At 38.3% G+C, this 15,742-nt stretch overlaps 1 protein-coding gene across 12 annotated transcripts in view; it reads left to right on the top strand.

The window, feature by feature from the left end:
• TTC3 (tetratricopeptide repeat domain 3) overlaps positions 1 to 15,742 on the top strand; it is a 137,537-nt gene that overhangs the window by 52,709 nt on the left and 69,086 nt on the right. For all 12 annotated transcript variants that reach the window (XM_060010312.1, XM_060010311.1, XM_060010320.1 and 9 more), the window contains 3 exons: positions 11,508 to 11,642; positions 12,286 to 12,366; positions 14,339 to 14,451. In XM_060010312.1, coding sequence (XP_059866295.1) covers positions 11,508 to 11,642; positions 12,286 to 12,366; positions 14,339 to 14,451 — 329 coding nt within the window. The remainder of the gene's footprint in view (positions 1 to 11,507; positions 11,643 to 12,285; positions 12,367 to 14,338; positions 14,452 to 15,742) is intronic.

Here is a 15,742-nt window from a genome sequence, read left to right as displayed (position 1 = left end):
TAAAGGAATAAAGACTTTTAGATTAGTGATGCATTCATTCCAAGAGCAGGGAAAAAAAACCCAAAGAAAGTAGAAGGAAATTACAAAGTAGAAAATAGTGAAGGAGATTGGTTCAAGGTAGCGGAGTAGTAGGACGTGCTCTCATTCCCTCTTGCGAGAACACCGGAATCACAACTAACTGCTGAACAATCATTGATGGGAAGACACTGGAACTCACCAAAAAAGATATCCCACATCCAAAGACAAAGGAGAAGCGACAGTGAGATGGTAGGAAGGGTGCCATCACAATAAAATCAAAACCCATAACTGCTGGGTGGGTGACTCACAGACTGGTGAACACTTATACCACAGAAGTCCACCCACTGGAGTGAAGGTTCTGAGCCACATGTCAGGCTTCCCAACCTGGGGGTCCGGTGATGGGAGGAGGAATTACTAGAGAATCAGACTTTGAAGGCTAGTGGGATTTGATTACAGGACTTCGACAGGACTGGGGGAAACAGAGATCCACTCTTGGAGGGCACACACAAAGTAGTGTGCGCATCGGGACCCAGGGGAAGGAGCAGTGACCCCATAGGAGACTGAACCAGACCTACCGGCTGGTGTTGGAGGGTCTCCTGCAGAGGCGGGGGGTGGCTGTGGCTCACCGTGGGGACAAGGACACTGGCAGCAGAAGTTCTGGGAAGTACTCCTTGGCGTGAGCCCTCCCAGAGTCCTCCATTAGCCCCACCAAAGAGCCTGGGCAGGCTCCAGTGTTGTGTCACCTCAGGCCAAACAACCAACAGGGAGGAAACCCAGCCCCATCCATCAGCAGACAAGAGGATTAAAGTTTTACTGAGCTCTGCCCACCAGAGCAACACACAGCTCTACCCACCACCAGTCCCTCCCATCAGGAAACTTGCACAAGCCTCTTAGATAGCCTCATCCAAGAGAGGGCAGACAGCAGAAGCAGGAACTACAATCCTGCAGCCTGTGGAAGAAAAACCACATTCACAGACAGACAGACAAGATGAAAAGGCAGAGGGCTACGTACCAGATGAAGAAACAAGATAAAACCCCAGAAAAATAAATAAATGAAGTGGAGACAGGCAACCTTCCAGAAAAAGAATTCAGAATAATGATAGTGAAGATGATCCAGAATCTCGGAAAAAGAATGGAGGCAAAGATCGAGAAGCTGCAAGAAATGTTTAACAAAGACCTAGAAGAAGAATTAAAGAACAAACAAACAGAGATGAACAATACGATAACTGAAATGAAAACGACACTAGAAGGAATCAATAGCAGAATAACTGAGGCAGAAGAACAGATAAGTGACCTGGAAGACAGAATGGTGTTCACTGCTGTGGAACAGAATAAAGAAAAAAGAATGAGAAGAAATGAAGACATCCTAAGAGACCTCTGGGACAACATTAAGCGCAACAACATTCGCATCATAGGGGTTCCAGAAGAAGAAGAGAGAGAGAAGGGACCCAAGAAAATATTTGAAGAGATTATAGTTGAAAGCTTTCCTAACATGGGAAAGGAAATAGCCACCCAAGTCCAGGAAGTGCAGAGAGTCCCATACAGGTTAAAGCCAAGGAGAAACACACCGAGATACATAGTAATCAAACTGGCAAAAATTAAAGACAAAGAGAAATTATTGAAAGCAGCAAGAGGAAAATGACAAATATCATACAAGGGAACTCTCATAAGGTTAACAGCTGATTTCTCAGCAGAAATTCTACAAGCCACAAGGGAGTGGCATGACACATTTAAAGTGATGAAAGGGAAGAACCTACAACCAAGATTACTCTACCTGGCAAGGAATCTCATTCTGATTCAATGGAGAAATCAAAAGCTTTCCAAACAAGCAAAAGCTGAGAGAATTCAGCACCACCACACCAGCTCTACAACAAATGCTAAAGGAACTTCTCTAAGTGGGAAACACAAGAGAAGAAAAGGACCTACAAAAACAAACCCAAAACAATTAAGAAAATGGTAATAGGAACATACATATCGAGAATTACCTTAAACGTGAATGGATTAAATGCTCCAACCAAAAGACACAAGCTTGCTGAATGGATTCAAAAAGAAGACCCATATATATGCTGTCTACAAGAGACCCACTTCAGACCTAGGGACACATACAGACTGAAAGTGAGGGGATGGAAAAAGATATTCCATGCAAATGGAAATCGAAAGAAAGCTGGAGTAGCAATACTCATATCAGATAAAATAGACTTCAAAATAAAGAATGTTACACGAGACAAGGAAGGACCCTACATAATGATCAAAGGATCAATCCAAGAAGAAGATATAACAATTATAAATATATATGCACCCAACGTAGGTACACTGCAATACATGAGGCAACTGCCAACAGCTATAAAAGAGGAATACGACAGTAACACAATAATAGTGGGGGACTTTAACACCTCACTTACACCAATGGACAGATCATCCAAACAAAAGATTAGTAAGGAAACACAAGCTTTAAATTACACAATAGACCAGAGAGACTTAATTGACATTTATAGCACATTCCATCCAAAAACAGCAGCTTACACTTTTTTCTCAAGTATGCATGGAACATTCTCCAGGATAGATCTTGGGTCACAAATCAAGCCTCATTAAATTTAAGGAAACTGAAATCATATCAAGCATCTTTTCTGACCACAACACTCTGAGATTAGAAATCAGTTACAGGGAAAATAAAAGTAAAAAACACAAACACATGGAGGCTAAACACTATGTTACTAAATAACCAAGAGATCACTGAAGAAATCAAAGAGGAAATCAAAAAATACTTAGAGATAAATGACAATGAAAACACGATGATCCAAAACCTATGGGATGTAGCAAAAGCAGTTCTAAGAGGCAAGTTTATAGCAATACAATCCTACCTTAAGAAACAGGAAACATCTCAAATAAACAACCTAACCTTGCACCTAAAGCAATTAGAAAAAGAAGAACAAAAAACCCCCAAAGTTAGCAGAAGGATTGAAATCATAAAGATCAGATCAGAAATAAATGAAAAAGAAATGAAGGAAACAATAGCAATGATCAGTAAAACTAAAAGCTGGTTCTTTGAGAAGATAAACAAAATTGATAAACCATTAGCCAGACTCATCAAGAAAAAAGAGAGAAGACTCAAATCAATAGAATTAGAAATGAAAAAGAAGTAACAACTGACACTGCAGAAATACAAAGGATCATGAGAGATTACTACAAGCAACTCTATGCCAATAAAATGGACAACCTGGAAGAAATGGACAAATTCTTAGAAATGCACAACTTGCCGAGACTGAACCAGGAAGAAATAGAAAATATAAACAGACCAATCACAAGCACTGAAATTGAGACTGTGATTAAAAATCTTCCAACAAACAAAAGCCCAGGACCAGATGGCTTCACAGGCGAATTCTATCAAACATTTAGAGAAGAGCCAACACCTATCCTTCTCAAACTCTTCTAAAATATAGCAGAAGGAGGAACACTCCCAAACTCATTCTACAAGGCCACCATCACCCTGATACCAAAACCAGACAAAGATGTCACAAAGAAAGAAAACTACAGGCCAATATCACTGGTGAACATAGATGCAAAAATCCTCAACAAAATACTAGGAAACAGAATCCAACAGCACATTAAAAGGATCATACACCGTGATCAAGTTGGGTTTATTCCAGGAATGCAAGGATTCTTCAATATATGCAAATCAATCAAGGTGATACACCATATTAACAAATTGAAGGAGAAAAACCATATGATCATCTCAATAGATGCAGAGAAAGCTTCTGACAAAATTCAACACCCATTTATGATAAAAACCCTACAGAAAGTAGGCATAGAGGGAACTTTCCTCAACATAATAAAGGCCACATACGACAAACCCACAGCCAACATAATCCTCAATGGTGAAAAACTGAAAGCATTTCCACTAAGATCAGGAACAAGACAAGGTTGCCCACTCTCACCACTATTATTCAACATAGTTTTGTAAGTTTTAGCCACAGCAATCAGAGAAGAAAAAGAAATAAAAGGAATCTAAATTGGAAAAGAAGAAGTAAAGATGTCACTGTTTGCAGATGACATAATACTATACATAGAGAATCCTAAAGATGGTACCAGAAAACTACTAGAGCTAATCAATGAATTTGGTACAGTAGCAGGATACAAAATTAATGCACAGAAAACTCTGGCATTCCTATACACTAATAATGAAAAATCTGAAAGTGAAATTAAGAAAACACTCTCATTTACCATTGCAGCAAAAAGAATAAAATACCTAGGAATAAACCTACCTAAGGAGACAAAAGACCTGTATGCAGAAAATTATAAGACACTGATGAAAGAAATTAAAGATGATACAAATAGATGGAGAGATACACCATGTTCTTGGATTGGAAGAATCGACATTGTGAAAGTGACTCTACTACCCAAAGCAATCTACAGATTCAATGCAATCCCTATCAAACTACCACTGGCATTTTTCACAGAACTAGAACAAAAAATTTCACAATTTGTATGGAAACACAATAGACCCTGAATAGCCAAAGCAATCTTGAGAATGAATAATGGAGCTGGAGGAATCAGGCTCCCTGACTTCAGACTATACTACAAAGCTGCAGCAATCAAGACAATATGGTGCTGACACAAAAACAGAAACATAGATCAGTGGAACAAGATAGAAAGCCCAGAGATGAACCCACGCACATATGGTCAACTAATCTATGACAAAGGAGGCAAGGATATACAATAGAGAAAAGACAGTCTCTTCAATAAGTGGTGCTGGGAAAAATGGACAGCTAATGTAAAAGAATGAAATTAGAACACTCCCTAACACCATACACAAAAATAAACTCAAAATGGATTAAAGACCTAAATGTAAGGCCAGACACTATCAAACTCTTAGAGGAAAACATAGGCAGAACACTCTATGACATAAATCACAGCAAGATACTTTCTGACGCACCTCCAAGAGACATGGAAATAAAAACAAAAATAAACAAATGGGACCTAATGAAAGTTAAAAGCTTTTGCACAGCAAAGGAAACCATAAACAAGACCAAAAGACAAGCCTCATAATGGGAGAAAATATTTGCAAATGAAGTAACTGACAAAGGATTAATCTCCAAAATTTACCACCAACTCATGCAGCTCAATAACAAAAAACAAACAACCCAATCCAAAAATGGGCAGAAGAGCTAAATAGACATTCCTCCAAAGAAGATATACAGATTGCTAGCAAACACATGAAAGAATGCTCAACATCATTAATCATTAGAGAAATGCAAATCAAAACTGCAATGAGATATCATCTCATACCGGTCAGAATGGCCATCATCAAAAATTCTAGGAACAATAAATGCTGGAGAGGGTGTGGAGAAAAGGGAATACTCTTGCACTGTTGGTGGGAATGCAAATTGATACAGCCACTATGGAGAACAGTATGGAGGTTCCTTAAAAAACTAAAAATAGAATTACCATATGACCCAGCAATCCCACTACTGGGCATATACCCTGAGAAAACCATAATTCAAAAAGACATATGCACCCCAATGTTCATTGCAGCTCTATTTACAATAGCCAGGACATGGAAGCAGCCAAAGTGTCCATTAACTGATGAATGGATAAAGAAGATGTGGCACATATATACAATCGGATCTTACTCAGCCATAAAAAGAAAGGAAGTTGAGTTACTTTTAGTGAGGTGGATGGACCTAGAGTCTGTCATACAGAGTGAAGTAAGTCAGAAAGAGAAAAACAAATACCATATGCTAACACATATATATGGAATCTAAGAAAAAAAAAAAAAGGTCATGAAGAACCTAGGGGTAAGACGGGAATAAAGACACAGACCTATTAGAGAATGGACTTGAGGATACGGGGAGGGGGAAGGGTAAGCTGTGACAAAGTGAGAGAGTGGCATGAACATATATACACTACCAAACGTAAAATAGATAGCTAGTGGGAAGCAGCCACATAGCACAGGGAGAGAAGCTTGGTGGTTTTTGACCACCTAGAGGGGTGGGATAGGGAGGGTGGGAGGGAGGGAGACACAAGAGAGAAGAGCTATGGGAACATACGTGTATGTATAAATGATTCACTTTGTTAGCAGAAACTAACACACCATTGTAAAGCAATTATACTCCAATAAAGATGTTAAAAAAAAAAGATCAGAGCAGAAATAAATCAAATGGAAACAAAGAAAACAGTAGCAAAGATCAATAAAACTAAAAGATGGTTCTTTGAGAAGAGAAACAAAATTGATAAACCGTTAGCCAGACTCATCAAGAAAAAGAGGGAGAGTACTCAAATCATTAAAATTAGAAATGAAAAAGGAGAAGTTACAACAGACACTGCAGAAATGCAAAGCATTCTAAGAGACTACTACAAGCAACTTCATGCCAATAAAACGGACAACCTGGAAGAAATGGACCAATATTTAGAAAAGCATCACCTTCCAACACTGAACCAGGAAGAAATAGAAAATATGGACAGACCAATCACAAGTAATGAAATTGAAACTGTGATTAAAAATCTTTCAACAAACAAAAGTCCGGGGCCAGATGGCTTCACAGGTGAATTCTATCAAACATTTAGAGAACAGCTAACACCCACCCTTCTCAAACTCTTCCAGAAAATTGCAGAGGAAGGAACACTCCCATACTCATTCTATGAGGCCACCGTCTCCCTGATATGAAAACCAGACAAAGATACTACAAAAAAAGAAAATTACAGACCAAGAGCACTGATGAATATAGATGCAAAAATCCTCAACAGAATACTAGCAAACAGAATCCAACAACACATTAAAAGGATCATACACCATGATCAAGTAGGATTTATCCCAGAGATGCAAGGATTTTTCAGTATATGCAAATCAATCAATGTGATACACCATATTAACAAACTGAAGAAAAAAAACCATATGATCATCTCAATAGATACAGAGAAAGCCTTTGACAAAATTCAACACCCATTTATGATAAAAACTCTCCCGAAAGTGGGCATAGAGAGAACCTACCTCAACATAATAAAGGCCATATATGACAAACCCACAGCAAACACCATTCTCAATGGTGAAAAACTGAAAACATTTCCTCTAAGATAGGAACAAGACAAGGATGTCCACTCTCGCCACTGTTATTCAACATAGTTTTGGAAGTCCTAGCCACGGCAATCAGAGAAGAAAAAAAATAAAAGGAATACAAATTGGAAAAGAAGAAGTAAAGCTCACTGTTTGCAGATGGCATGATACTATAAATAGAGAATCCTAAAGATGCCACCAGAAAACTAGAGCTAATCAATGAATTTGGTAAAGTTGCAGGATACAAAATTAATGCACAGAAATCTCTTGCATTCCTATACACTAGTGATGAACAATCTGAAAGAGAAATTAAGGAAAGACTCCCATTTACCAGTGCAACAAAAAGAATAAAATAGCTAGGAATAAACCTACCTGGGGAGACAGAAGACCTGTATGCAGAAAACTATAAGACGCTGATGAAATAAATATGATACAAACAGATGGAGAGATATACCATGTTCTTGGACTGGAAGAATCAGTATTGTGAAAATGACTACACTACCCAAAGCAATCCGCAGATTCAATGCAATCCCTATCAAATTACCAATGGCATTTTTTTACAGAACTAGAACAAAAAATCTTAAAATTTGTATGGAGACACAAAAGGCCCCGAATAGCCAAAGCAGTCTTGAAGGAAAAAATCGGAGCTGGAGGAACCAGTCTCCCTGACTTTAGACCAAACTACAAAGTTACAGTAATCAAGACAATATGGTACTGGCACAAAAACAGAAATGTAGATCAATGGAACAAGATAGAAAGCCCAGAGATAAACCCATGCACCTATGGTTAACTAATGTATGACAAAAGAGGCAAGGATATACAGTGCAGAAAAGACAGTCTCTTCAATAAGTGGTGCTGGGAGAACTGGCCAGCTACCTGTAAAAGAATGAAATTAGAACACTCCCTTACACCATACACAAAAATAAACTCAAAATGGATTAGAGACCTACATGTAAGACCGGATACTATAAAACTCTTAGAGGAAAACATAGGAAGAACACTCTATGACATAAATCACAGCAAGATCTTTTTTGATCCACCTCCTAGAGTATTGGAAAGAAAAAAAAAAATAAAGAAATGGGACTTAATGAAACTTAAAAGTTTTTGCACAGCAAAGCAAAGTACAAACAAGACGAAAAGACAACCCTCAGATTGGGAGAAAACATTTACAAACGAATCAGTGGACAAAGGAGTAATCTCCAAAATATATAAATGGCTCATGCAGCTCCATTTTAAAAAAACAAACAACCCAATCCAAAAATGAGCAGAAGACGTGAATCGACATTTCTCCAGAGAAGACGTATATAGATGGCCAAGAAGCACATGAAAAGCTGCTCAACATCACTAATTTTTAGAGAAATGCAAGTCAAAACTACAATGAAGTATCACCTCACACCAGTTAGAATGGGCATCATCAGAAAATCTACAAACAGCAAATGCTGGAGAGGGTGTGGAGAAAAGGGAACCCTCTTGCACCGTTGGTGGGAATGTAAATTGGTACAGCCACTATGGAGAAACAGTATGGAGGTTCCTTAAAAAACTAAAAATAGAATTACCATATGACCCAGCCATCCTACTACTGGGCATATATATACCCTGAGAAAACCATAATTCAAAAAGATACATGCACCCCAGTGTTCATTGCAGCACTATTTACAATAGCCAGGACATGGAAGCAACCTAAATGCCCGTCGTCAGTTGGGTGGATAAAGAAGATGTTGTACATATATACAATGCAATATTACTCAGCCATGAAAAGGAAGGAAATTGGGTCATTTGTAGAGACGTGGATGGATCTAGAGATTGTCATACAGAGTGAAGTAAGTCAGAAAGAGAAAAACAAATATCGTATATTAATGCATATTTGTGGAACCTAGAAAAATGATACAGATGAACCAGTTTGCAGGGCAGAAATTGAGACACAGATGTAGAGAACAAACGTATGTACACCAGGCGGGGAAAGTGGCGGGGATGGGGGTGGTGTGATGAATTGGGAGATTGGGATTGACATGTATACGCTAATATGTATAAAATGGATAACTAATTAGAACCTGCTATATAAAAAAATATAATAAAATTCTGAAAAAAAAGAAAATAATGAAAATGGAACAACTTGTAAAGAAGAATCCACAAAGCTAAAAGTTGATTCTTTAACAATATAAATAAAATTTACATATCAGTATGGAAACTGATTAAGAAAGGAAGAAAAGAAGGCACAATAAAACAATTTCAAGAATGAAAAAGGTGACTTCCCTGGTGGGCCAGTCACTAAGGCTCTGGGCTCCCAATGCAGGGGGCCCGGGTTCAGTCCCTGGTCAGGGAACTAGATCCCACATGCCGCAACTAAGACCCAGCACCGCCAAATAAATAAATAAATAAATATTTTTTAAAAAAGAATGAAAAAGGACACATTACTACAGACGCTTCAGTATTACAAATACTATATCAAAATACTATTATGACCAACATTATACCAGGAAATTTGAAAATGTATGTAGATGAAATGAACAAATTTCTAGAACAATCCAGCTTATAAAAACTGACTCAAGAAGAAATAGAAACCTGTACAGAATCCGGAATTTACAGAACCATGGCTAATCACTCTTCCAGTCATTGAATACCTGTAGACTGTGTATTATCAGTGAAAGATTATTTTGGTTAAATGTGATTCATGTGAGTCTGCTTTGACACTTCAGTGCTTTATGTAAATACAGTTCTATTTCTTCTAAAATAAAATGTTGGATTTTACCCCCCCCCCCAAATGTATATTAACATGAAACACAACACTCATTTTAATATCTGGGTCATTTTAAACTTCTGTTAACTATGTTAGGTATATATGACAGATAGCTTATTAAGGACTCTTGGAATGAAGCATGTTAAGCATTTTTAATCAGTTTCCTAATCGGTTTCAACAGCTTTCTAATTAGTTGCATAAAAGCATTTTTAGTATTTCTAACAGTTGGTGATTTTAAAATTGTCATTTTATATTGATTTTACTAATTCTAAAAACTGTGATGGACTTAAATTGTAACGACAGCCTGTAAAGACAAAAGAGTATTTAAATAAAAATGATGGTTATTTTTGAGCCTTGATTTGTTCATTTAACACACTTTACTTTAGGCCCCTGCATACGCTGAAGACTGGCATTGCCATTCAGACCGCTCTCATGCAGCTTTCAGTGCAGACCATTTGTTTGTACTGTTTTGAGAGAAATAATTTCCAATGGAAACATGAGGCAGATGGATTTGTTTTCTAGAATGAAAGAGATTAGAATGGAATCAGTACGTCCAAGGCTGAATAATAAATAATAAACTAGTGCGCGGGGGGATAGCACATCGTCTTCTATAACTGTTAAAACTCTTATCTTAACATCAATGTGGCGATCGGTGAACTTTTAAAATACTGTGTAGCAAATACCACGTTTACTTGAGAGCTGCTCTTTTCCATGTGTTTTCTGGGGGGAAAGTTCTCCTAAACTTTGATTCATTGGACGAAAAGCATTAGGCAGCTTTTGTTTATGTGTGACCAGACTGCTTTTCCCTCTGTGTTTTGTGCAGTGGGGTCTCCTTTTGGATCCTTATCATGAGGAACAGTGAGGAATGTCACGCCAATATTTGCATTTTCTGCTCCCTTGAACGGTGTACACATGTATGGCAAGGTGTGGGGAGATCTAGCTTAGCCTCCAGGCTTGCCTCTCCAGTCCTTATGGAACTTTTGTGGCCTATAGCTATTGCCACGTAACTAAAATCTGAATGCAAATTATAATGTATGTGCTCATGTATATTCAAATTGTAAAGTTTTTTTCTCGCTTTATTTCAGGGTACATTATAGCAGCTGTTTTCCTTATTCTCTTCTCTTTGCATTTAACCTAGTAATATCTCTCCCGATAATATTATCTGGTTATATTCAAGTACACGTTAGGCAGGAGTAGAGCTACAGATTGAAATGACCATTTCTTGCTGAGAATTTAGGTTTGTTCCAGGGCATGAGGGCAGTTGTTAAACTCTGGTAGTGACCAGGAAATTGATTGCTTGTTCTTATTTGTCTAATTGTTCAAGTCTCAGCCAAACAATTTACTTATTTAAATGATGGCTGATGTTCTCCTTTTGAGCTGTTAAAACGTCCAAATACTGTCTGGTTAGCCTGGAAAAGCGAGTACAGCTTAGCACCATGTAGTGTAAAGTGAACCCCCCTTCTTTGTCATGGGCAGCACTAGAAGTGTTGGGATCAAGATGGGGAAGCAGTACCTTTTAATTTCCACTTTAATGGTGCTGTGCTGAGAAAGGAGTATAATCCATACAGGGTAGCTTTGGGTATTTACATATTTTATGATCAGTTATAAAGTATAACTGCCCAGTGATGACCGTTGGCATCTTAAGTTTTAGACTAAGCATGTGTAGCTCTGGTTTACTGAAAAAGAATTTCTTTTTTGCAGGATTTTGCTAATATAATGAAAATGCTGAGAAGCTTAATCCAGGATGGTTACACGGCTTTGTTGGAGCAGCGCTGCCGCAGTGCTGCCCAGGCCTTCACAGAGTTGCTCAATGGTTTAGATCCTCAAAAAATAAAGGTGAGATTGCCTCCTGGTAACTTGTTTACCAATGCTAATGCGTTTCAGATGAATGTAGAAGGGAACCAACACTTTGACTTCATTGTACTAATGTATCGTCTTGCTGAGATCAGCTGAATTTACTCCAGGTGGTGAGAAGCAGATAATGCTCTGATTCAGCCTTTATGGTTGCAGTCGGTATAGAAGCCAGGTTTAGACTCTCTCCTTGCGCTATAGCTGGTGTTCATTAGAACTCTTGGCTTTTTATCTTATTAGAGCACTAAGTCAAGAATTTGGACTCACTTTAGTCACATCTTTTCATCCACAAAGAAAGTATTAGCTGGGTAAATATGCAAGGTTGTAAGAGAGCAAATACCTTAGTCTGTTACTCATCCCATTAATATGCAAAAGAATATGACATCAGTTATTCTGTTATGAACCATGCCTTCAAGGAACTCTGAGACAGTGATTCTGTGTTTTAGATATTTGATAGCAAGATAACTGCATATCTTTGCAAAATGTATTTTCTAATTTTGTTTGGTCTTTGTCCCACAGTGATTAGTAAGATATTTTTATACTCTTACTGTTGCGGTTAACAAGTTAGTATGATGCAAATTGGGCAGAATTATGTTCAGATGTTTAACTGGAGCATTTTTATTGACAGCAACTGAACCTGGCCATGATTAACTACGTCTTAGTAGTCTATGGACTTGCCATTTCACTCCTTGGAATAGGACAACCTGAGGTAATATTTGTAACAGAAATAATAAACAATTAAAATATGTCATTAATTTTAGAAGGTATGTTAAAATAGTTTTTTCACTTCGGCGTATTTCCTTCTGGGTACTTTTTTTTTTGCTTTTCCAGTTTTATTGAGATACAATGGACAGTATAAGTTTAAGGTGTACAGCATAATGATTTGACTTATGTATATCATTAAATGATTATCACAGTAGTTTAATGAGCACTGCCTGTGTACTTTCTTGATAATTTTTTCTGAAATAACTAAATTTAATTTAGTTTGTGATTCTTTTTGAAAAGAAAATGTAGTTTGTGTTTCCGTTAGAAAAAAGTTATGCCAGACCACCAGTGGGAATCTACCTTTTATTTGTATAAAAAGTAAAGGACCTGGTATATCATGATAAATTTCGGAAACATGTTGAGGTAAAAAGGCAAGTTGGAGAATGTAGTAACATCGTGATACCACTTATGTGCAAAGTGGAAAACTTACAGGACAATAGTATATATTGTTTATGGCTATCTGTGAATCTTGTAAAAAAAAACATGGACTAGCCCTACATCAAATTTAATATAATGGTTGCATTTAGTGATAGAAGAAAGGAATGGGACTTGGAAGGTTAAAAAAGGAGAGTTCAACTTTGTGTCATGCCTTTTTATTTTTTAAATCATAAAAAGAATGCTAATGTTAATAGCTCTTAGTTCTGGATAGTAAGTACCTGGGTGTTTTATCTTCTAGAGTTCAGGCTTCCCATAACCACATGCAATCAGTGTATGGGTGTGAGCACACATGGTTTCCATTACTCATGGTCTTTCAGTGCTCTCCTGGAAAGCTTACTTACCTGCACTGCTCAGCATTATACTTTGCTTTCCATGGCTTCGAGTTTTTGATAAAGGTTGAAATGGCTCTAGAGTTACCTCAGGAATAATATATCCTTTCTACCAACTTGGGCCCCAAGCTTCCTAGGCTAGATGAGGCTTAACCCTAATTGCTCCCTAATAAGGATCAGGTTGTTTTATGTTCCACTGTCTGAGTGGTCCACAGAGCGTGAGGTTCATTTTCCTTGTGACATGCTGTTGGTCATTTTTTAAAATTTATTTGTTTTTATTTTTGGCTGTATTGGGTCTTCGTTGCCATGCCCGGGCTTTCTCTAGTTGTGGTGAGCAGGGGCTACTCTTCGTTGCGGTGCGCGGGATTCTCATTGTCGTGGCTTCTCTTGTTGCGGAGCACGGGCTCTAGGCGCACGGGCTTCAGTAGTTGTGGCATGTGGGCTCAGTAGTTGTGGCTCGCTGTCTCTAGAGCACAGGCTCAGTAGTTGTGGTGTACGGGCTTAGTTGCTCTGTGGCATGTGGGATCTTCCCGGACCAGGGTTCAAACCCGTGTCCCCTGTGTTGACAGGCGGATTCTTAACCACTGACCACCAGGGAAGCCCCTTTCTTGTTCTTTTTTTTTTAATTTTTTTTTTTTTTGCGGTACGCGGGCCTCTCACTGTTGTGGCCTCTCCCGTTGCGGAGCACAGGCTCCGGACGTGCAGGCTCAGCGGCCATGGCTCATGGGCCTAACCGCTCCGCAACATGTGGGATCTTCCCAGACAGTGGCACAAACCCGTGTCCCCTGCATCGGCAGGCGGACTCTCAACCACTGTGCCACCGGGGAAGCCCCCCTTTCTTGTTCTTGATGTGACAGATAAATGTCTTTCATTAGGAAATCTCTAACTCTATTTTCTAGTAGATTGTTGGAGACAGGACTGTATGATCTCCATTCTTCTATTCTTGGCAGAGTAACAATAAGCTTCTTAACATGTTTTGCCTTACCAGAACTGACGAAATAGTTTATTACATTTTTTATTTACTTTTTATTTTACATTTTTATTACTTTATTTACTTTATATTACACAAAAGGAATCAACTTTCAGGTAAAATCGGTTCCAGTATTTCTCTTTCTGTGTAAGTGATCACTGTTCTCATTGCTATTGAAGGAGTTATCTGAGGCTGAAAACCAGTTTAAGAGGATGATTGAACACTACCCCAATGAGGGACTTGATTGCTTGGCTTACTGTGGAATTGGAAAAGTGTACTTGAAAAAAAACAGGTTAGTAGAAGCCACACTACTTCATGCTCTAGGCTGGTTACTCATTTCAAATCTAATGTGATGATGATCCTTTTTCTGGAGTTATTTTGGTATCTTCTCTGTGGCACACTATGATAATTGTGTTTACTTTAAGGACTGGCATTTGGATATTAATTATTAAAGTAAGGTCAAATCACTTCAGTTCCCAGTGCTTTCTAATTTTGAATGTAATAGGAAAATCAATAATAGAGTAACTTGGACTTCCCTGGTGGCACAGTGGTTAAGAATCGGCCTGCCAATGCAGGGGATCCCTGGTCCAGGAAGATCCCACATGCCGTGGAGCAATTAAGCCCCTGTGCAACAACTACTGAAGCCTGTGCACCTAGAGCCCATGCTCTGCAACAAGAGAAGCCACCGCAATGAGAAGCCCGTGCGCTGCAACAAAGAGTAGCCCCCGCTTGCTGCAACTAGAGAAAGCCCATGTGCAGCAACGTTGACCCAAAAATAAATAAATAAAAAATAAATTAAAAAAAATAATAGAGTAATTTGTCACAAAGGATTTTATGTTTTATCTTTTAGTATATGTCATTTATAAGTGGCGACTGAATTGGTATAAATTAATGCTTTACAAGTGTGATTATATAATATTTTGGTTAAATACCCATTTCCACAAAAAAACTTGTATGAGGATTTTTTTTTAAATTATTATTTATTGGCTGTGTTGGGTCTTCATTGCTGCGTGTGGGCTTTCTCTAGTTGTGGGGAGCAGGTGCTACTCTTCGTTGTGCTGTGTGGGCTTTTCAGAGCGCAGGCTCAGTAGTTGTGGTGCATGGGCTTAGTTGCTCCGCGGCATGTGGGATCCTCCGGGACCAGGGCTCAAACCTGTGTCCCCTGCATTGGCAGGCGGGTTCTTAACTACTGCGCCACCAGGGAAGTCGCTAATATGAAATTTATATATGTTCAAGGACATTATGAGTTAGAAACAAAAATCTCTCCTCTGAACCTATAGTTGAATTACAGCCAATATAGTGGTAGGTATGTTAGATTACTTTTATAAAGAAATAATCGTTGACTGATTGAATATCATTCATAACTTCTAATTATCCTTAAATTTTCATCTGACTGTTTAGAGGAAGTTTTATCAGACCATTGGTATTCTTGGGAACCCAATCTTAGGGGGTGCCTAGAACCTTCTTTAAAGATCTTTAAAGATTAAAGAAAGTTCTTTTACTTCCTGAAGCTACTGTCTGACCAGTTCAACTCTTTTAAGGATCAGGGGTAGTGAGGATTTAGCAGTCACCTCTATGGTAAT

This window comes from Delphinus delphis, chromosome 4 (genome assembly GCF_949987515.2).
Source record: "Delphinus delphis chromosome 4, mDelDel1.2, whole genome shotgun sequence".
Lineage (NCBI taxonomy): Eukaryota > Metazoa > Chordata > Mammalia > Artiodactyla > Delphinidae > Delphinus > Delphinus delphis.
This window is presented reverse-complemented; position numbering and strand designations above follow the sequence as displayed.